The sequence below is a fragment of the Lethenteron reissneri genome, chromosome 18 (assembly GCF_015708825.2).
Source record: "Lethenteron reissneri isolate LAM-NWPU_2019-01 chromosome 18, ASM1570882v1, whole genome shotgun sequence".
Taxonomy (NCBI): Eukaryota; Metazoa; Chordata; class Hyperoartia; order Petromyzontiformes; family Petromyzontidae; genus Lethenteron; species Lethenteron reissneri.
This window is the reverse complement of record NC_083796.1, coordinates 11,414,371-11,435,958: the sequence shown is the minus strand read 5'-3', so window position 1 is coordinate 11,435,958 and position 21,588 is coordinate 11,414,371. Positions and strand designations below refer to the sequence as shown.

The following is a 21,588-nucleotide window of genomic DNA, read 5'->3' as shown; positions in this document are numbered from 1 at the left end:
AATGTATGCACTGTCCTTGAAGTTGATTGGTCCACACCCGAGACAGCTTTCCTTAGAGCCTAGTCTCACATGGTGTTGGACCAGATGACGCCAAAAGGCGCACAACTCAAAGACAATGTACCATCAGAGTATGAGAGCTCGGGGTCAGCATTTACACCATTGGAACCTCATTTGCCAGTAAATGAGGTTCCAATGGTGTAACTTCATAGCGGTTTAACACGTAGACTTTCGCGACCAATATTGTCCATAACGCAGGTTTTTTTTTTGGGGGGGGGGGGGGGTTAGATCGCGTAAATCTATATTGTGTCGTTAAACCCGCCACCACCCGGCACAGGTTTGTCACGTAAACAGGACATGCCAATTCGTTGCGAGTTCAACAACACACCGGCGTGTTGGAGAGCCAAAGATCAACATTAAACTACACTAACCTACTGCAAGTACATTACAACTTTCTTGACTACAGGAATTCATATTCTATGGTTATTTCGGTAAAGTCACGTAGATAGAAAAAAATATAACAATAAAATAATAAAAGTGAAAATAAAGTGAATAAAAAATATTAAAACTATCGCGACGTTTCGTGTTGCGATTGAAACGTCGTGATAGTTTTATTATTTTTTATTCACTTGATTTTTTGTATTATTTAGTTACTTTAATTTTTCTATTTTTTATTTCTATCCACGTGACTTTACCGAAAGAACCATAGAATAACTCCTGCAAGTACATCGACCATCTGCATGACGTCACGTCCACGGCTCTTTGTGTGTGACGAAGCCCCACCCCCTTCATCGCGCGGGGCCGGATGACGTCACACCTATCTCTGTCCCGCGCGCAGGTGACGTCACGCGGCGGCTCGCGTGACGTCACCGAGTCCTTTCTCGGCACGAGCTCGATGGGCAGCATGGCGGAGGGCGAGGCGGACCTGGAGTTGGACGCGGAGGAGAACTGTCACGACGAGAAGCCCGCGGAGAAGCCCCGCAAGCATGACAGCGGCGCGGCGGACCTCGAGAAGGTCACCGACTACGCCGAGGACAAGGAGATCTCGGCGTCCAGCCTCGAGAGCGTGAGTGGCATCCGGGAGGCGCGCACGTGGGGCACGTGGGGAGTGGAGATGAGTCGGTGGTGATGAGTGGGGTGGTGGTGGTGAGTGGGTGGTGATGATGAGTGGGGTGGTGGTGCTGAGTGGGGTGGTGGTGGTGGTGAGTGGGGTGGTGGTGCTGAGTGGGGTGGTGGTGAGTGGGTGGTGGTGGTGAGTGGGGTGGTGGTGGTGAGTGGGGTGGTGAGTGGGGTGGTGGTGATGGGTGGGGTGGTGGTGATGAGTGGGGTGGTGGTGGTGAGTGGGGTGGTGGTGATGGGAGGGGTGGTGGTGATGAGTGGGGTGGTGGTGATGGGTGGGGTGGTGGTGGTGAGTGGGGTGGTGGTGGTAATGAGTGGGGTGGTGGTAATGAGTGGGGTGGTGGTAATGAGTGGGGTGGTGGTAATGAGTGGGGTGGTGGTGGTGAGTGGGTGGTGATGATGAGTGGGGTGGTGGTGATGAGTGGGTGGTGATGAGTGGGGTGGTGGTGAGTGGGGTGGTGGTGATGAGTGGGTGGTGGTGAGTGGGGTGGTGGTGAGTGGGGTGGTGGTGATGAGTGGGTGGTGATGATGAGTGGGGTGGTGGTGAGTGGGGTGGTGGTGATGAGTGGGGTGGTGGTGATGAGTGGGGTGGTGGTGGTGAGTGGGGTGGTGGTGATGAGTGGGGTGGTGGTGGTGATGGGTGTGGTGGTGATGGGTGGGGTGGTGGTGGTGAGTGGGGTGGTGGTGGTGAGTGGGGTGGTGGTGGTGAGTGAGGTGGTGGTGATGAGTGGGGTGGTGGTGAGTGGGGTGGTGAGTGGGGTGGTGGTGGTGAGTGGGGTGGTGGTGGTGAGTGGGGTGGTGGTGATGAGTGGGGTGGTGGTGAGTGGGGTGGTGGTGATGAGTGGGGTGGTGATGAGTGGAGTGGGGGAAGAGATGGACGAGGTTGGGTTGGGATGAGGAGGGGGTGAGTGGGAGATATGGACGAGGTGAGAGGGAGATAAGGACGAGGTGAGTGGGATGAGGAGGGGGTGAGTGGGGCTATGGACGAGGTGAGTGGGAGGGGATGAGTGGCAGAGATGGACAGGGTGGGTCGCGCGGTGGTGAGATGTTAACTACCTCGCCTGGTATGAGGGAGGTCCTGGCTTCGATCCCGACACTGACGCCTGTTGTATATTTGAAGTTTGTATGCCTCTATAAATTCCCACGTGATAAGCCACTTCGTCGAGCTATCATTTGTGGCCAGGTCACTTTTGAAAAAGAGCTACATACTTCAGTGGGCCTTACCTGGTAAAATAAAAAAAAAGTTTAATTTAAAAATAGTTTAGTTTGAGTGGGAGGTATTAAGTCAGAAGCGAATACGTGGGAACTGGGAGGATGATTTGTGGATATTGGGAGAGGAGGAAGTGGGTAAAAAGTGCTTAAGGAGAGGGGTTTTGTGGAATAGCCAATGGTCATTTGTGGAGATGAGCTATGAAGACGCGTCCACGTGATAGAGAAGACTTGGACAAGGGACAAGACGATTGGAAAGCGGCGGAGAGTGAGATGCGAACGTGGGAAGACTGCATTTGTTTGTTGCTCCTGGTAATTCTGAATGTTACATTTTAAGTTGGCAAAAGACATTGAATTAAGATCCATTGTTCCATATGCCCCCCCCCCCCCGTCTTCACCAGTCTGCACTGACTAGCGTGGTGAAGTATGGTCATTATACCCTCACGACTCGCATTGCGGCGTCGCTCTCGTTCAGCAGTGGCATTACACGGGGCCATACATGCACAATTGTCGGTGGTTAAATTTTAACTAAAGGGGTTTGTGTGCTGTCACATTTGCAGGCCATGTCAGTGATCGGTGACAGGCGATCCAAGGAACAGACCGCCAAGCAACAGAGGTGAGTGCTGCGATTGTTACACAATGCAGAGATTATCCCTTGTTACTACGCTGCACTAATGTTAAACTTTAGTTTGTGAAAGTATGGTGAAATAACACCCCCCCCCCCACCATGCATACCCCAGCGGTGGATTTGCAAAAAGTGCTGTACACGTACAAGTGTAATGTAAACATCTACATGAGTGAAAAATGACTCGTAACATGGAATTTTGTGAATGTCGCTCATAAATTAGCAGCCATATGTTTTTGATAGGGTGCAGGCCAAGACACTGGTAAACTTAATGTATCCAATTATATTGTTATAATAACATAGGCCTTTATCTAGGAAGTCTTTCTTCAGTCTCAAAATCCCTTTTTTTGTGCAAAATCCCACCATGGAATGTTTGTCCAACTCCATTTGAGTGTTTTGCATATAAGAAGACATTGTTTTGCCTTCAGCAAACCCATGCGTACGAGGAGATAACGCTCAAAACTATGTCCAGTTCGGGAACTCATTTGCTTTACTGCCATCTGTCCACCTTGCAATCCAGTGGATTTGGAGTTTCAACAAATCTGTGTGATGCAGTGGATACAGGGATGCGCCATCATATCCAGCTCAATACACATCTCAAATGTTAAATTCCCATAAAATGTGCGGAAAATGTAGGCTTGTTAATGTTAACACTTGCTCAACATTGTTGATACCAGTTGTCATGCACATGAGGCTTCATTTAAAGTGGATTTGCAGTGATTTTGTGTGATGAATACTATATTCATTGTGTATGTACTAAAATGGTACTGATTCAAGGGCCCATATGAATGTGTGTCCATTGTATTGAATTAATTTCCTGATGATATTTTCTGCAGAGAGAATGAACTTGCCAAGGTTACCATCAGGAAAGAAGATGTAGAATTAATCGTGAGTGACGAGGCTTTCACTTATTTAAAACAAACACATAATAGATATTAAAGGGTTTTCGTCAATTATATGATGGTCATGTGTTATTCATTTCTGTTAACTTCAGAATAAAATAATTAGATTTATTTGTGTTTTCACATGTTTTGTGGCTTCAGAAGGCCCTTGGCACAGTCACACTGATGCACTTACACTCAAGTGGCTGCTGATGTGTACAGATAGTGTGGTATCATGGTGGTTAATTGACACACTGCCTCAATCATAATTTGGCAGGTATTATTCCCGTTCATGCACATCAGTAGAAATTGGAAATTGAACTCGGCATCGGGCTTTCATAGGTTAACTTGGCTTATTATGACCACCTTGTGTGGTGTGGTGAAGGTAGCAAGGGGGAAGACCAATGCAGCCAGGCATGTATGCAACTGACCACACCTCCACCTCGTGTCTTCATGGTGTCTTTAATATCACTAATCATTGGCTGTGATATGTGGTGTGATGGTCATATCAACAGCCTGGAAAGTTTTTGGTTGGGCAACCACCTTGCATTAACAGGTTGTTGTTATAGGCTGTGAGGTTATGTGGTGGGCAGCAGAAGGCAGTGCAGAAAATGCCATTGTACTGTAATCTATACTCACACGTACGGTATAAGCTCTTTGCTCTCATCTGAACTCATTTGACTTGGTACTTAATTTGTACCTGGTGCAGTCTGTGACCATTAGCACTGGATAAATTAATATGGACGGACGTGGTATGGTCCACCATCACTCCCTTGTGAGCTGTACTGGTTTTATTTATCCTTGCTAACATCACTCTGTCCAAACAGGCTCCGAGTCTGAATGGTGGTTTTTTGTCTTTGTGCCACACGGGTGTGTGGGTAGATGAACGAAATGGAGATTGGGCGGACTGCGGCTGAGAGGAGTTTACGTGAGCACATGGGTAATGTGGTGGAGGCGCTTGTTGCCCTGACCAACTGAAGACCTGGACCAGACAGCTTTGCTGCTGAAGCTGGCCCCACCGCCACCGCCGCCGCCACTCCGCGCCAAGTTTTTACTGCTGCGATACCAACGATTGACTTCTGCCTGAACAAAACGATGCACAACTCTGCGGCTTACACGTGTCCTCTGAATTATAATAATAAAAGTGTTTTGTACACAACGTGAGGATATTTCAGTCTGCCGACGTTTTACTTTTTTCAAGTGTGAAACGCCGATCTCCTTGGTGTCTAGAAAGTCAACATGAGAGCTATTCGCTGTATCCATGCAAAAAGCAATTCAGGTGGCTTGCCGCTTAATGAGTTCAATGCAAGTAAAAGTTTGAGGAAGCTTTCATGCAAGGTAACTCAGCACTTATGTATATGGTTAAATAATTGATTCAAATCAATCCTTGCGCTCCCGATACAAATGGAATTTTGAGTGCAAGATTAAATTACTGTACTTGCTATTCTAATTTATAAATTATATGCTCATGTTATGACTGCAAAAGAGATGACAACTGTTCAAGTGAGAATACAACATGGTCAAAAATGATGGCTGAATTGTGTTCCTTGTCAATTGATTTAAGTGCAATTCATTAATTGTGAAACTAATGAAATATAACTTTCACTAAACATAGTTTTTTTCGAAAAGTGTTTTTTTCTTCTGGCTGGCCACGCACCAACCAGCGCACGTTTTATATATGTGTGTTGAACTTCTTTTGCGCCGTACGTAGACAAACGTGCTAATGGAAGGCCATGCACCACCGAGCACGCAGAGGGAAGGGGGCGCATGGGTGGCCGCAGGGCTACGTTTAACGACGTGTACTTTTACCATGCAAAAAAAAGTACTGGCTGGAGGCACGGACGATAGTCACGTCCAATGGTCACGTCCAATGGATGTGTGGGAAGCTATAATTTGGTGAAAGGGATTCATGATGCAGCCCTACAATGGCTTGCTCATACCACTGCTGGCAGAAGAGCTTCCACTTGGAGGTAACTCCAGAACCCGTATTGAGAGTGTTTGGCCTATGATTTCACGCTGGCTAGGCCAGACGGAGTACTCTCACTTCCCCACCACGTGATCTTTCGATCGACAAATTATGTTGACAGACAGGATTTGAAAAAAGTGCTCATTGCTTCAACTACGCACTGTTGCATACCTGTCAAACCTTACGGTTTACCCGTATTGTACAGGGAAATTGAGTTTTCAGGTCAGTACGGCGTACAGCCGGTTCAATACGGGCATGTTTTTGTTTGTGATGGGACTTTGTAGGTTAAGCGTTGAGATTTATAAGGGCACGGGGTGACCAATAAGGGATGAATTGGTCTAATAAGGTAGGCACGGATAAGGGATTGACAGGTATGGTGTCGTGAGAACGAATTGGTGACCTCTGCCTTTGAAAATAAAATTTTGATAACCAATTTATTACGGCAGCATCCATGATACAAGGTTACGCAGATTAACGTTTCATTGCATCGCAGTGGAGGGTTTAACGTCATGGCCAAGCACTCTGCAGAAGGTTTGGTGGATGATGCAGAGGTTGATAGTTGCTGGGGCAATCGCCGTAGTCAGCAGATGGCAGTAGAGGTTGCTCGTTTTGGCTTTCCCAGTTCCAATTATTGACATCGAGGAACGACACATCCATTTGGGAAAATAGATGTCTTGGGCCTGTAAAAATGCTTTCTCCTAAAAAATATATTTAAAGCCTGTTCTATCCTTTCGAATTTAGAATGTATACTTGGTGAATCCGATGAGTGATAAAAGCTCTTTTTTTACAGAATTCAGGTGGCTGACGCATGCTCCTATGCTTTCTGCAATTGGATTATTGCGTGATGAGGGTTTTCTCCAGGTGTTGTTATTCTCCCCCCCCCCCTCCCACAAGCTAATGTCCTCAAGTAATTGAGCAGAATCCGCATAGAAAGTTTTATTCATCGGTTGAAGACGTACGGTGCGAAAGAAATCCAACATAACTTGAAGATTTCGTGACTGCAGGAATTAATATTCTTGGGTCTTTCGGTAAAGTTATGTAGATAGGTTAAAATAAAATATTTGTTATTTTCTAATTTTCTTTGAACCTATCTACGTGACTTTACCGAAAGACCCAAGAATAAGAAGTACAACATGGTATTGTACAGAAAAATCATCAGGCTCCAAAACCACAGCGGGGCTGTTCACAGCATTGAGCCAATGGTATAGGAGCTGCACGTTGCCAGGGTTATTGATATTTTACATTCTCAATCACAGTGTTAAGTGACATTAAATGCGATTCAATTTGCAAACGGAGTAATTTGCCTGTGGTGATTGGGGTACTACTGGTGTCTCAAGTCAAGTGGTTGGGTGGGGGGGGCACTTAAGTTCCTTGTGGGGGGGGCATGATCAAGTCACATGGATTGGGGGGGGGGGGGGTAGCACTTAGACCAAACTTTTAATTTTACCAGGTAAGACCCACTGAGCTATGTAGGTCTATTTCAGAAGGGTGTCAGTTACACCACGTGCATGAGAATGGGCTGCCCCCCACCCCGAAGTGGCTTATCGTCGTGTGGACATTTCAAGCAGCCGAATACTCCGCACGCACGTGTCCAAATGTGGAGGGGGAATATGCACGGCGGGCCTTCAGGGTGGGTGATCGAACCCACAAAACTCTCCTCCGGCTACCAAGAAACGAGAGAGTTTGAACACCTTGCCACTTTCAAGGTGTGCCATGGGGGGGGGGGGGGGGCACTACCGAGTCACGTGGTGTAACTGACATCAACGGTGGGGTGGGGGGTGCAGCCTATTCTCAGTCGTGCGGTGTAAATGATATCAACGGTGGGGTAGGGGGGGGCAGCCCATTCTCAGTCACGTGGTGTAACTGAGACCAACGGTGGGGGGCAGCCTATTCTCAGTCACGTGGTGTAACTGACATCAACGGTGGGGTAGGGGGGGGCAGCCCATTCTCAGTCACGTGGTGTAACTGACACCAACGGTGGCGAGGTGAGAGGGGGTGGGCAGCCCATTCTCAGTCACGTGGTGTAACTGACACCAACGGTGGCGAGGTGAGAGGGAGGGGGGCAGCCCATTCTCAGTCACGTGACACGGACGGGGCAAGATGGCGGAGTCTGGGGCAGGAGGAGTGGAGTTCGCGATGGAGCCGAGCTGCGCAGACCTCGGAGGCGGCGGCGGCGGCAGCAGGTGGCGGGGGAGGGCGGTCTCGTGCTGCTGCTGCTCGCTGTGTTGCTGGTGGTGGCAGGCTGCTGCTGATGATGGTGTTTGTGGTGCGCATGGTTCCGTGGTGCCGGTAGTGATCGGGCAATAGTGGTGGTTGGTGGTGATAGGGTGCTGCTTACTGGTGGTGAGTTGTGAATGTTGGTGGTGGGGTTTATGGTGGTGGTGGTGGGGTTGATGGTGGTGGTGGGGTTGATGTGGTGGTGGTGGGGTTGGTGATGGTGGTGGGGTTGATATGGTGATGGTGGTGGTGGGGTTGAGGTGGTGGTGGGGTTGGGGTTGATATGATGGTGGTGGTGGTGGTGGGGTTGATGATGGTGGTGGTGGTGGTGGGGTTGATGTGGTGGTGGGGTTGATACGGTGGTGGTGGAGGTGGTGGTGGGGTTGATACGGTGGTGGTGGAGGTGGTGGTGGGGTTGATACGGTGGTGGTGGTGGTGGGGTTGATGATGGTGGTGGTGGTGGTGGGGTTGATGTGGTGGTGGGGTTGATGTGGTGGTGGGGTTGATACGGTGGTGGTGGAGGTGGTGGTGGGGTTGATACGGTGGTGGTGGAGGTGGTGGTGGGGTTGATACGGTGGTGGTGGTGGTGGGGTTGATGATGGTGGTGGTGGTGGTGGGGTTGATGTGGTGGTGGGGTTGATACGGTGGTGGTGGAGGTGGTGGTGGGGTTGATACGGTGGTGGTGGAGGTGGTGGTGGGGTTGGTGGTGGTGGTGGTGTTGTTCCCCAGGCTGGCACTGTGTGAGTCGGCCCACCCAGGAAGTTGTGTTGTTCCGCAGAGACCAGAGCAGCAATGACAACAACGTTAACAATTACAGTCACAACTAAGAGATGTTTATTTTTAAATACAAGAAAATAGCAATTATAACTAATCTATCGTCATACGATAATAGCAAAAATTAATACTTAATATAAAGCAGTAAGGATATTAACATAGCTATGTACCACAACTACAGCAATAACAATACATTACTTTCATTTATATAAAAAAAACGAGTATTAGTAACGCCAATAACCACACAACGTGATCATCAACGATGGCATTGACAACTCTACTGCCATGCTATCATCATGTACAATAATGCATTACGAACTCTTAATGTTCTGACGGGGAGATCGCTTGTACCACAGGAACTGCCAATCCCCACAAGAACGCATTGCACAGTTTCGACCACGCTAATGCGCACACACGGGGCCACTGATTCGCGAACGAACAACCAACCCCGTGCAGCAGCATGCTGACACAGGAATAACCACTTTGACGGTCTCATGATTTGAATGCGCTTGTGGCTCAACACTAAAACAACATTAACTTAAATTTCGATTTAAAGCTTTCGTGACTGCAGGGATTCATCTTCTTGGTTCTTTAGGTAAAGTCACGTAGAAGGAAAATAATAAAAAATAAAACATAATAAAATAATTCTCACGACGTTTCGGCCACAACGCAAGCAGCCGGATATGCAAATTCCTTTGTCAAGGCGCTCTTCTCCCACCAACCCAGCAGCTTAAATATACGCTCCAAGCTTGGTGGTGTTTCATTCTTCACCTGAGGACTGCTGCTTGCGTTGTGGCCGAAACGTCGTGAGAATTATTTTATTATGTTTTATTTTTATTATTTTCCTTCTACGTGACTTTACCGAGAGAACCAAGAAGATGAACATTAACTTATTAATGCCCTACTCGGCCACCCGTGTGGGTCAGTGCAATTGCGTTAGGGGCCATCCATTTAGTGCGTTCGCATGGAGGGGGGGGGGGGTCAAGCCACATGCGTTCGCTTGCGTATGGGGGGGTCTATTGACAATGTTACGTACGCATAGGAAACGGGGGGGGGGGGGGTGAAGCCTCAATAATTATGTCTGCATTGGCCTTCAAATGAGTTAGATTGTCTGGCGGTGCACTGTTTGCTTAAGCACGTTAATATTAATCCTTGATCGTTTCTGCGTGGGTTAAATATCGGCCGTTCTATAGGATTCGGGGGGGGGGGGTGTAAAAAGTCCGCGTGCATACAGATGTTTGACTTACCTACTCAATGGATGGCCCCTTACTCTGCCTACTCGCTTACTGTCAGCGAGTGCGTGACTTGTTGTTTTTGGTGTTAGAGAGCCTTCGACACTTCACGTGGCCTCAGAAGTGCACATGGCCTGGCACAGGCGCTGTGGTGATGTCACAGTCACTTAGTGGCCAATGGCGGTGTGTTGGTGTTGGGTACAATGGAGAGGCATCGTAGTTACACGTGCACGTGGAAGCCGCTGGAGCTAAACACTTTTACATCGACATTGACAGCTCACTTCTTTAAAGAGTGCTTTTTGGTGTTTAGTTTTGTTGTCCTTACCCCCCCCCCCCTGCACCTTCGATTAGCGCCGTTGGCTACGTACGGTGCGAAAGAAGTTCAACGTACATACATGCACACACGTACCCGTACGTCGACGCAACAATCAATTCTGGCCGTGTGTCAAGTCCGGGGGTCGGCGATCAAAATATCGAGAAGAGCCATTTTTTCCCCCTTCAATTTCGATTTAAAAAAATTCAATATTTCAAGAGCCGCAATGTGCTCCTTGAATAAAATAACATCACGAAGAGCCCGCAGGTTTGCCGACCCCCTGCGCTGACCCCCAGAGTGGCGGCTACTTCACCCTCTTACCGTGTGCATTGCCCCATTAACCCGTGCAAAACTGCTCATTCGCGCCCATTGCGTTGATTGTGACTGTCACCTCTCACTCATCACCGCACGAGTTTGTGCTCCGCTTTTCATGGCTGTCCCGGCGGACTCCCCGCCCTCGACTCTGCGTGAATAATTCAAGCACCGGTGTGGTAAGCCGGCATTGAGCTGCTCCTCCAATACCATTAAGCATCTCTCATTACCGAGAATTAGCACACAGATTACACGAGTGTGTGTGTCTGTGGGAGACGTATAATGTGTACACGTTACAGCCCTTGTCAATGCACTGCTGGATGAGGGCCTCTCAGCACCATGCTGGCATTTTAAGGGGTTGTTTATAACATACTTGCAGGTCAGTATCCCTGGTTGGTGAAGGCGGGCAGCATCGATGCGGAAGCATAGAAGTGTAGTACAACAATTGATTATGTTGTAATGCCCACAAAGTAGCCTCACTGCTTATAATACCTGTTATGCATGGTGCTTGCCAATCAAAACATTAGCAAAACCTCAAACCCGATTTGGTCATAGCCTTCCTCAGTATAATTTTGGACTGATTTGTATTATGCTTTGTTACATCTCTAAGGAGATTGTTAATGCTGTGCCAGGACAAACCGTACATACTGGGACAAGGAGCACTCCTTGTGGATACCATCCTAGGAAGGTCACCCATTTTTGGAAAGAGTTGAAGCCTTTTTGTTTAATGTTTGAAAAGGCATTGGCATGCACGCAAGCATACTTGCACATTAAAAACGTGTAAAGGATGAAAGATTAGGACAACAATAATAATGCTTTTTTAAAATCTTTCCAAAAACAAGTTATATAATTCTCGATAAAATTCGCTCGTTGAGATATGTTTTTGACCTATAAACTAATTTATACTCTGTGCATCAAAAATGATGTCGAGTCGTAGAATTTTAAAATACAATTTTTATATAGGAGATTCGCGTGTATATCTATACCGTGGGAATGCATTGGAGGCCAGTATCAATGTCTTGCTCACACAAAGCCAGCTGCCCTCCAGGCACATTGTCACCTATGAAGAGGAGTCAAGAATGTTTTGAAGCACTTCTTTAATTCACCAATGTACAGCTACACTCGTTCCACAACCAACCTCGAACATCCGTCCCACAGCGCCCTTTAAACCATCTCCAATACACATCCCCGTCTGGCACGCCTTGGTCCGGGTGACGTCGTATTTGCGTGTGCGTGAGGGTGGCTCGCAGATCCCCTACACCTATATGCTGTGCATTTTGAAAGTCAATATAGTGCGCGGAATATCTTATATCACGTCGAGGGGAATTTACGTAACGACATCCCTGCCTCAACGCAAACCTCCTGCTTTACAGGACAGATTGCGAGAGGGAAATTGTTGTTGGTGGAGTACGTTGCCATCGCAGTTTAACAAACGTGGGTTTAAATACAGCAGAAAAAAATTGCTGTAAAAGAGTTTTTGCAAAGAGCATGGGGAGTTGATCATTATCCCATTTACAGCCCAAAGCTAGTGGTGGAATGGCCATTTTTGTTGAACACTTCTTGGAGCGATGAACATGGTTTATTGGCCATTGCAGTGTTTTTCATTATTTAATGAAGATTCATTGTGAAAGATACTTCCAGTGAGTTGGTGACAGCATGACACACGGTGGGAATAAACACTTCGTCAGAAACGCCTCTAAAATTAATGCCACGCACACCCACTTGAGTTGTGGCTGGTGTGAACATTGCCTGTTTAAGAATTTTGCTGTGTTCAACTGCCAATACCTCTTAGAGCGCAATTGTAATGCTAATTTTTAATGAGATGTTTTGCACGAGGAAGTTCAGTGTTTGATTCGGTAAGCATGCCTTGCCTTACCCTACACAGGTCACTCTGTATGAACTGAAGTTTGTTTCGATCTATGTTGTCAATTTATTAATAATGTCCTGTATTTATTTTGTATGGTCTTGATTGAATCTTAAGTTATAATTTTGCTGCTTTGGTGAACATATGCAATGAATAATATTCCAATGTTCTGGCTAACTGGTGTTCAAGTTCAGAAGTTTCAGTGTTGCCCTCTCTCGTATGTATATTTTAGGAAATATCTCGGATAATTAGTTAATGAGTTCTATTAAGGTCTATTCATCGACTGGAATGCAGTCTTTATTTTCCCTGAGTAAAAAAAACCGTCTGACAATATTTTATTAACTTGCTATTAAACATATATCAGAGCTCTTTCAGATGGGTCTTTCTCAGTATATTCCTTATTAATTATTTCACAAGTGGAAGAAAACTAGTGCTCCCAGAAAGAAAAAAACTCTTACGCAAATGACAGATAACACTGAACTCCATATAGATACGTTGTAAACTTACTTTCTGTACTGCGCTCTCTTGCCCCCCCCCCCCCCAAGCCCATCTAATGGCAAGACTGAAAACACACGATATCTGCACAATCCATCAACCCGCATGAGGGTAGCTGGCTTGTTGACGCTAATCAATGCGGGGCTGGATCATTACGCGCTCTCGCCTGTGACATTGAGAGCTGACGCAACCCCCCGTCCCTACTTCCCTCCTCACGCATCTCTTGCCCCTCCTCCGCACACCGGGTCCCCTCGGGCGTCTCCCGCGCTGACAGCGCGACGGAGCGGCCGAGCCTGCTGCGCCGCACGTTCACGGCGGCCGGGTACAGCGGCTGCCTGCTGCGCGGGCTGGCGGCGTTGCGCGACAACGGGCATCTCCTGGACGTGACGCTGCTGGTGGAGAACGCGTCGTTCCGCGTGCACCGCGCCGTGCTCGCCGCCTGCAGCGACTACTTCAGGTGCCCAAGCGCTCTGCGGCCCTCCGCTTTGGAGATGAGTGTGGGAGAGAAAAGCAGCATGTGGGTGTGTGTGCGCGCGACGTGGAGCTTTTTGTGCGAAACGCCGAGCTTTCGAACCCGGCGAACCGAGTTCGATTCCCGCTCGCGGCCAACACTAATGACGAGTCCTGAACTGGTCCTGGGCCTCCCCTAGGTCGACTCGGTCTCAAATGAGTACCTGGTGCGATGTGTAAACATCACCACTGGGGAGACAAAGGCGGCCAGGCGTGGTATTGGCCACCTACCCCCTCGTTTGCCGTACCGGCCATGAAATTCAAGGCTGCCCGATTTATAGGCTATAAATGGCATTGACATTTCTGGTGGAAAGAATATTATTGACGCATTCGAGCAAGTGTTCTGTACAAGCAGTAAAATACCTTTGAAATAAGTAATCTTTCATCGAATAATGTTGCTCATCCTGCCACATCTGACCATAATTATTCTGTCTCTGGATTGTCCTTGAGAACATTTGGACGAAGGGAAGTAGAAACATTTCTTACTAAAATGAACCCCAACAATACGGTCGGACCCCATGGCATTGCTCCAATATTTCAAACAAATAGGCGTCAGCGCTATTGCATCGCCAATGCACCCTTTGTTTAATTTGTCAATACGCTCCAACTCAATACCCACTGAAAGGAAATTTGCTTATGTCTGTCCATTGCACGAAGGTGGGGATTCAAATAACCCATCAAATTAGCAGTCCCTTCTTAAATCTCCATATCTTGTTTAAAATCTTAGGAAAACTGGTTTAACTATTTCGAGTATAATGGAAAGTTCGCAGAACATTCATCTGAGCCGATTTTAAAACCTAATAGTTGCATGACCGTGAGGGACGGTCACTGCTTGGCAAAACCTTCATCCAGTAGTGGATAAAACATGACCGGCGGCGACGTGGAATGGTCGACATTCTCGTAAGCCAGACAGACGGTTGTTACTCTTAGGTTTTTTCGGTAAAGTCACGTAGGTAAAAAATTTAAATTAATTAAAGTAAAATTAAACAAATTAAAAATTCACGACGTTTCGGAAGCAACACAAGCCTCCGTCTTCAGGTGGAACCATCACAGCCACGACAGCTGTATCAAGTAAATGAGAGATCACAAGAAATACTACCCGTATAATATTAATATGGTAAGGTGAGGCTTAAGACCAAGAGTAGACTGCATAACAAAGAACTGAGCCTTTGTTATGGAGAGGTGCGGTTTGTAACTAACACATGGCATACATAAGAAAAGTGTGAAAAAAGAAAAGCAAGTTAAAAACTAAAACTGGTAAAACAACAAACTGGCTATCAATAACCTGTAATAGTTGTCTGTCAAATAAGATGGTCCAAATAAGTGTAGTTACATCTTTTTTGCACGGTTAATCACATCTTTCCAATGATTACTCAGTTTGTAACCCTCATCACGGTTGAAATTACAGACTGTTGTTGTTCCTGTGCACAGGGCCATGTTCACGGGCGGCATGCGCGAGGCGAGCCAGCGCGAGATCGAGCTGCAGGGGCTGTCGGCGCGCGGGCTGCAGCACATCCTGGACTTCGCCTACTGCGGCGAGGTGACGCTGGACATGGAGTGCGTGGAGGACGTACTGGGCGCCGCAGTCTTCCTGCAGATGGCGCCCGTCGTGGGGCTCTGCGAGGACTTCCTCAAGTCGGCGATGAGCGTGGAGACGTGCCTTGGCGTGGGCCAGATGGCGACAGCGTTCAGCCTCGCCTCGCTCAAGGAGTCGGTCGACGCGTTCACCTTCACGCACTTCCTGCAGATCGCCGCCGAAGATGACTTCCTGCATTTGCCGCTCGACCGCCTCGTCTTCTTCCTGAGGAGCAACCGGCTGCAGTGCTGCTCCGAGGTGAGAGATCGAGCGCTGAGCACTGACGTCTCCTCCTGCTCGGCTCCTGGTTTTGCTTGGGAGATTATTCGGCTGTACCACTGAAACAAAGTCACTGCGTTCCCTTTTAAGCCAGTGTTTCTTGACTTGGGTCCTTGTGAGCCCCCCCACTATACCGATTTCCTTGATTGCCAACCATCGGATGCATCTAGAGTGGAGTGGCCCAATTTGTAAACAGATGTAAGAGGTCATCGAGAAAAGGTGGTCTGTGGGGCGTCGTGCCCTATGCCACCTGGCCACTCAAGTGGTTACGTGTTGTATGTATGTTTAACTTCTTTTTCACCGTACGTAGCCAACAGTGCGTGTTGTTACCAATGTTGGGGGCATATTACCCTGACAGCCATCGATTCCCTTGAGCAGCCTGGGCACCTCAAAGGTTATCGCATTTCTGGGAGGCTCAACCGGGAGCTGGTGGTGAGCTCACAGCCCAAAGTCACGACCACTCCATCACGATCCCTGCCCACACCAGAGAAGCCTGGTGATTTCTGACATTGGCCCCACTGACTGCTCATAGGCCCCACCCACTGCCCATAGGCCCCCGCCCACTACTATGATAATCCAAAATCCCAATGATAGCAAATGCTTCGGTACGCTGGGGGAGGGGGGGAGGAACAGGCTTTCTAAAACCGTAACTGCCCTGGCCAAACTTGGACATTCATGGTCTCTTTTTTTTCAAGGATCGTGCTTTGCGGCTGCTTATAGGGTGGGGTGTGTTGCTGTGCCCGCGACGTGGGGCAGGTGGATCTTTTCCAAGCGGCGATTCGCTGGCTCCGGCACAGCGAGGGGCGGCGGCGCGTGGCGCCCGATGTCCTCGCCCACGTGCGCTTTCCGCTCATGAGCTCGGTGCAGCTTGTCGATCACGTGCAGCCCGTGGACATCATGATGGAGGACCCCACTTGCCGCAGCTTCCTACTCGAGGCCTTCAACTTCCAGGTCCGTGCGCCCCGTGCTAGATGTGGAGAGAATGTGTCCCGCGATTCGCGCGATAGAAAAATAAGAATAGGTGTTTTACCCTTTCTGGCAATAAAACAGGTGTTAAGATGCTTAAAAACCAAATAGATGTTGCAAGGAATCAAGTTTGCATTCACCACTCGTACTTGTGAACATGCAAACGAACGTGCTCTGACAATATATGCATTGCCCTCTAAACTTATTGGCCTACACCCAGAGACAGCCTTCTTCATGGCCTGGTCTCACCGGTATGAGACCAGAGAACGCCAAAAGGTAAACGGTACGAAGACAATGCCACACGCATCAGAACATTTATAGCTCGGGGTGAGCAGCTACATATACTGGAACCTTTTTGCCAGTATAAAAGCATCAAAAATAAGAATAGGTTTTACCCTTGCTGCCAATAAAACAGGTGTTAAGATGTTCAAACACCAAATAGATACCGTTTAGAGCAGTTTCACCTTCATGCATGGATAAACACAAAATCAGTTCTAAAGTAATGAGTTTTTAATCTCGATTTAAAGGTGCATTTTCTGATTTTAGGAAGCCACTGTAGCTATGCATATCTGGTGGGAGGGCTGTATGCTGGCTCGGCTGATGGGCACAATGCTCAGCTCCCTCAGGCGGGAATGTCCCCCCCTTCTGCTGAGATGTAAATCACACCTCTATTCGTCTATGGACGCAGATGAAATAATTTGCTTGGTCTCACCTGAGATGGGAAAAAAAAGTTTTTTTTTTTTTATTAAGAAATATTTATCACTTTAAAATATAAGCAGACATGTCGAGGTATTTTTCTTATTGATATACTGTTATTCATTTACATTTGTAATTTGTATAATTTAAATGAAACCGCAACTTCATACCACAATTGAATCATCACGATTCATGTTGTGCCAGCTTAAGCGTAATCATTTGTTCTGTTCCATGGACTATACAATTTGGTATTTTTAAAGTATCCTAATCTGACCACATCTCAAGACTACTGTTTGAGAGTGGGTGAACACAAGGTGGAGATATGGTTCAGCGCTCGCGTGGCTTTTTTCAATTCAACTGCAAGTGACACCATGAGAGGACATTGTGTGACGAGTGCTACATGAGGCTTGTGGAGGGGAAAATTAGGTAATTGCTGCCAGCGCTAATTGATGTATTTCACAACTTGTTCATTATTTGCCAGGGTTGTCCTCACCACATGCACACATGTGAGTTTATGCAATCTCTACGTGCCTGATAATTAATGTGGCAGGAAATAAGTGTTCCTGCTGGCTTGTACTTGGCACCACTATTTTAGAATTGATACCCAGCCATGTTCATGTGTGGGAGTCGGTGCGTGTCTGTCCCTGCATTTGGTGATGTGGGCAATTTCAGTTTTATTTCTCCCGATTTTTGTTGCCAGAAAAAAGGGGAAAAAAGTCCATTATTATTAATTGGCTGTGTCGGGTTTAACGACATTTATATTTACGTGATCCAACCCAAAAAAAACCTGCATTATGGATATTGGTTGCGGCAGCGTACGTGTTAAACTGCTATGAAGATCTTCTGCATCAGCAGCCAATTTGCAGGCCCCCATCCCTCTGTGCGCGAATGCAGGTGCTGCCCTTCAGACAGCACGAGATGCAGAGCCCGCGCACAGCCATCCGCTCGGACCACGTCTCGCTGCTCACCCTGGGCGGGACGCCCTACATCGACCTGGACCGCTCAGTGAGCACCAAGGTCCACTTCCTCCCAGACAGCTCCTCCCGACACTTCAAGGGTGCGAGCAATTCCCCCCCCCCCCCACCCATTATCGCAGCGCGGTTGCTACGTCGTTCACGGCCAGCCACACTTTGTGAATGCAGCCCAAAAGCCGACTGAGTGCTGTTTTGAACTTATCTGAGCAGGGTCTACGCAAAGCATTTCAATAATTTAAATTTGCTCCTGCAAAATAAAACTGGCCGATACGCTCGTGAAATCGATGGCTACCATCATGGGTTGGAAATTTACCAGCGCTCGTTGTGCTCCATTGGCTTAATTCGGTCGGCTCCCACCGTGCGCTGTACTTTGTGATGTTGACGTATGGTGTCGAGCCTGCCGTCTCACGTTGGAATTAATGGCAGCGATGCCATGAGAGGGCATTTTGGCAGTGCTTCTGCATGTGACTTGATGGTGATATTACTTTTTTAAATTGATAAACGTTGTCATTGGCGAGCTCAGGACACAGCCTAGGAGGATATGTACAAATTAAGTGGTTTGTTTTCTGGGCTATCTTTAAGCACTTGGGTGGGAGAAGATGCCGCATTTGAAACTGTTGTTTGCGTAAATTTTCGTTATTTTGTTAAATTGTGAAAGTGTTGATATTTGTGCGGGCTGGAGTGAACATACAACCTGCATTTGTTTGCACTGCTACAATTCAGTTCAGTGCTAACCCAGTTGGCTATGGGTGCAGCTTGGACATTTCCATGAAATTCCACCCAGTGGCTCCAATTCGCCAACTCGTTCGTTAAAGTAGCGCAGCCATGTGCGGCACGTTCACTCCGGGGCTTCACATGAGTTGTTGGGTAGCGTCGCGCATTCCAGAACAGTTGCTGACCGCTTGCACCCGCTGTGCGCCCCGTGTCTGTACTGCAGAGCTCTCAGAGATGGCGGTGGGCTGCAGCCACCCGTGCGTGGCCGTGCTCGACAACTTTGTGTTTGTGGTCGGGGGGCAGCAGGTGCAGTACCGCAGCGGTGAGGGCGCCGTCAGCGACTGCTTCCGCTACGACCCGCACCTCGGCAAGTGGCTGCGCCTGCAGCCCATGCAGGACGCCCGAATACAATTCCACCTGGGGGCGGTCGACGGCGCCCTGTACGCCGTGGGCGGGCGCAACCGCACGGGCAGCCTGGCGTCTGTGGAGCGCTACTCACCCAAGGACAACCGCTGGCTGTACGTGAGCGCGCTGAAGCGGCGCACGTGGGGCCACGCGGGCGCCACGCTGGGCGGGCGACTCTACGTGGCGGGCGGCTACGGCATCCCGGGCGAGGACAGGCGCGCGCTCCAGTACTACGAGCCGTCGCGCGACGCCTGGGAGTTCCGCGCCCCCATGAGCGAGGCGCGTGTGCTGCACTGCATGGCGGCGGCATGGGGACGCTTGTACGCGCTGGGGGGGCGCGCCGACCAGGTGGAGCGCTGCTACGACGTGCTGGCGGCAGAGTGCTACGTGCCGGAGGCCGACCAGTGGACGGCCGTGACGCCCATGCGGACGGGCCAGTCGGAGGCCGGCTGCGCCCTGCTGGGGGACCGCATATACGTGGTGGGCGGATACAACTGGCGGCTCAACAACGTGACGAGCCTGGTGCAGGTGTACAACGTCGAGACGGACGAGTGGGAGAGGGACTTGCACTTCCCGGCGTCGTTTGCCGGAGTGGGCTGCGCTGCTGCCATCTTGCCGCAGCACGAGTTTGCGGGCGACGACGCTTAGAGGCCAAGCCTGGTGGGGTAATGCGCGGGGGGTGGCGACAAGGCTGGCAGCGACGCATGAGGATGAAGAGTGTTGAAACAAAACTTTACACGACTCTGTGTGGGCAAGTCGTTAAAACTGTGATGTGGTGATTTAAAATCAACCTTTTTTTTGGAATGTAAGACATTACGTTTACTGACTGGAAATAGCTAACTGTTACGTTTTATTTTGTAAGAAAATAGGTTAAGTCAATTTCCTCGGTTCATTCCATTTGTATCAAATGGTTATCTTGGTGGTTATGTCACTTTTAATAACTGAATCCAAACACTGTTTGCTTGAGGTACAATCCCAAAACCAAAGCTTCCCTTGCCGATATACACAACTACTCACCGCTACAGTAACATGAATAATAAGTGCTTTAAAAATGTTGGCATAAAATGCGCTTAATGACAAGGGTTCCACATAAGCACCCATTGGCATATTGCCTACAAAGTATGAATTCACTGGCAGTTCAACTGTACCCAGCAGCATTGAAATTATTATTGAACCAGCAATGCATGTGTAAATATACATCAATTGTAATTATGATTAATACAAACTGGTGGGTTGAATCCTTACATGCCTTAGTCTTTTGTTTTCGATGTGAAGGGGGCAGTCCAGTGGAGTACAAGGGCATTGGAAGGTGGGTGTTCTCCCCAAGAGGGAGCTCGCACAAGCTGGCAGCAGACGAGTCTGCATGTGAGCATGAGCACACCCTTACTGTTCTGTCCATGCCTTGACTGCAGACACTGCACAGCATGAAGTTCAAAGAGGTTTGTTGTGCATGTGTACTGCATTTTCAGGCTTTTTGAAATGATTGTTGGTTTTGTACAGTTGTATAAATGGTTTTGAATTCAATTAAAGCAATAAAACAACATTATTTTGTGAACACTTTATTTACGTGTGATGCATGTCACTGATGCATGAAAGACGTTCTATATTTTTGATTTTAGTATAAAATGTTACAATCGGAAAACAATTGAACGAATGGTTCACTTTAGCCTTAACCTTCACATATCATGATTGCATTAACAAAATTATTTTAAATGTTGTCGACTTCAATTCTGTTCTGTAATTTTCCACCTGTGACAAGGCTTTGTGAAGTTGAAACTTAAATCTAAATTAATTGGGTTTTATTTAATAATCCGTTAAAATATGCACAAATGTGATGGGTTTGAAAGAATATGCATTTTTTATTATGCAACTACACCATTTGCATGCAACGTCATTTGATTGTTACATTTGACTTTAACACAGAGCAAATATTGACGTAATGCTTTCGTGACTGCAGGAATTCATATGCTTTGGGTCTTTCGGTAAAGTCACTAGATCGGTTGAAAGACAAATGAGCATTACTATTGGTAACAACTTGATCGGACATGCAGTGTTTGTTGACGTTTAAAAGTCATTTGCTTTTCATCACGAAGGAACCCCACCAAGAAAATATCGACCAATCTTTGGGAAAAAAAAATTTCAGAAAGAGGCTCCTTGGCATGCTTCAACAATTCCTTGAGCATTTGTGCCTTCAGGAGGAAAGTAAAGTATCCATAGACACATACCAAGGACCGCCACTCAAATCCACATAACCTCTTGTATTCTCACACAAGCAACACACGCCCTGAAGTTAGGTCAGTATCTTGTGCACATGATCTCCATGCAATCCACTAACCCCGTCTCAAGATGGATTTTCAGGCAAACATCACCACACCCAGCAAACGCATGTATTAAACCAATTCTGCATGTGGAAATTCCACATTTGTGTGGTAGAGGCCATTTATATAGAACAAACTTTGATTTC

General features: G+C 47.8%; 2 protein-coding genes across 3 annotated transcripts; both read left to right on the top strand.

The window, feature by feature from the left end:
* Nucleotides 1-862: 862 nt before the first annotated feature.
* Nucleotides 863-5,369, top strand: HYPK (huntingtin interacting protein K). Its single transcript, XM_061553806.1, has 4 exons — nucleotides 863-1,063; nucleotides 2,886-2,941; nucleotides 3,787-3,838; nucleotides 4,714-5,369. The coding sequence occupies exons 1-4, from the start codon at nucleotides 893-895 to the stop codon at nucleotides 4,807-4,809; spliced, it is 375 nt and encodes a 124-aa protein (XP_061409790.1). The 5' UTR covers nucleotides 863-892; the 3' UTR covers nucleotides 4,810-5,369.
* A 2,481-nt stretch (nucleotides 5,370-7,850) lies between these two features.
* On the top strand, nucleotides 7,851-20,665 carry KLHL26 (kelch like family member 26). Of its 2 annotated transcripts, none has more exons than XM_061553805.1 (6): nucleotides 7,851-7,980; nucleotides 13,055-13,461; nucleotides 14,946-15,348; nucleotides 16,126-16,320; nucleotides 17,926-18,088; nucleotides 18,943-20,665. In XM_061553805.1, exons 3-6 carry the CDS (start codon nucleotides 14,950-14,952, stop codon nucleotides 19,770-19,772), a joined length of 1,587 nt encoding a protein of 528 aa, XP_061409789.1. In that variant the 5' UTR covers nucleotides 7,851-7,980; nucleotides 13,055-13,461; nucleotides 14,946-14,949; the 3' UTR covers nucleotides 19,773-20,665. The 2 variants fall into 2 exon arrangements, with proteins under 2 accessions (XP_061409789.1, XP_061409787.1); XM_061553803.1 differs by having other exon boundaries at nucleotides 7,871-7,980; nucleotides 13,279-13,461.
* The last annotated feature ends 923 nt before the right edge of the window (nucleotides 20,666-21,588 follow it).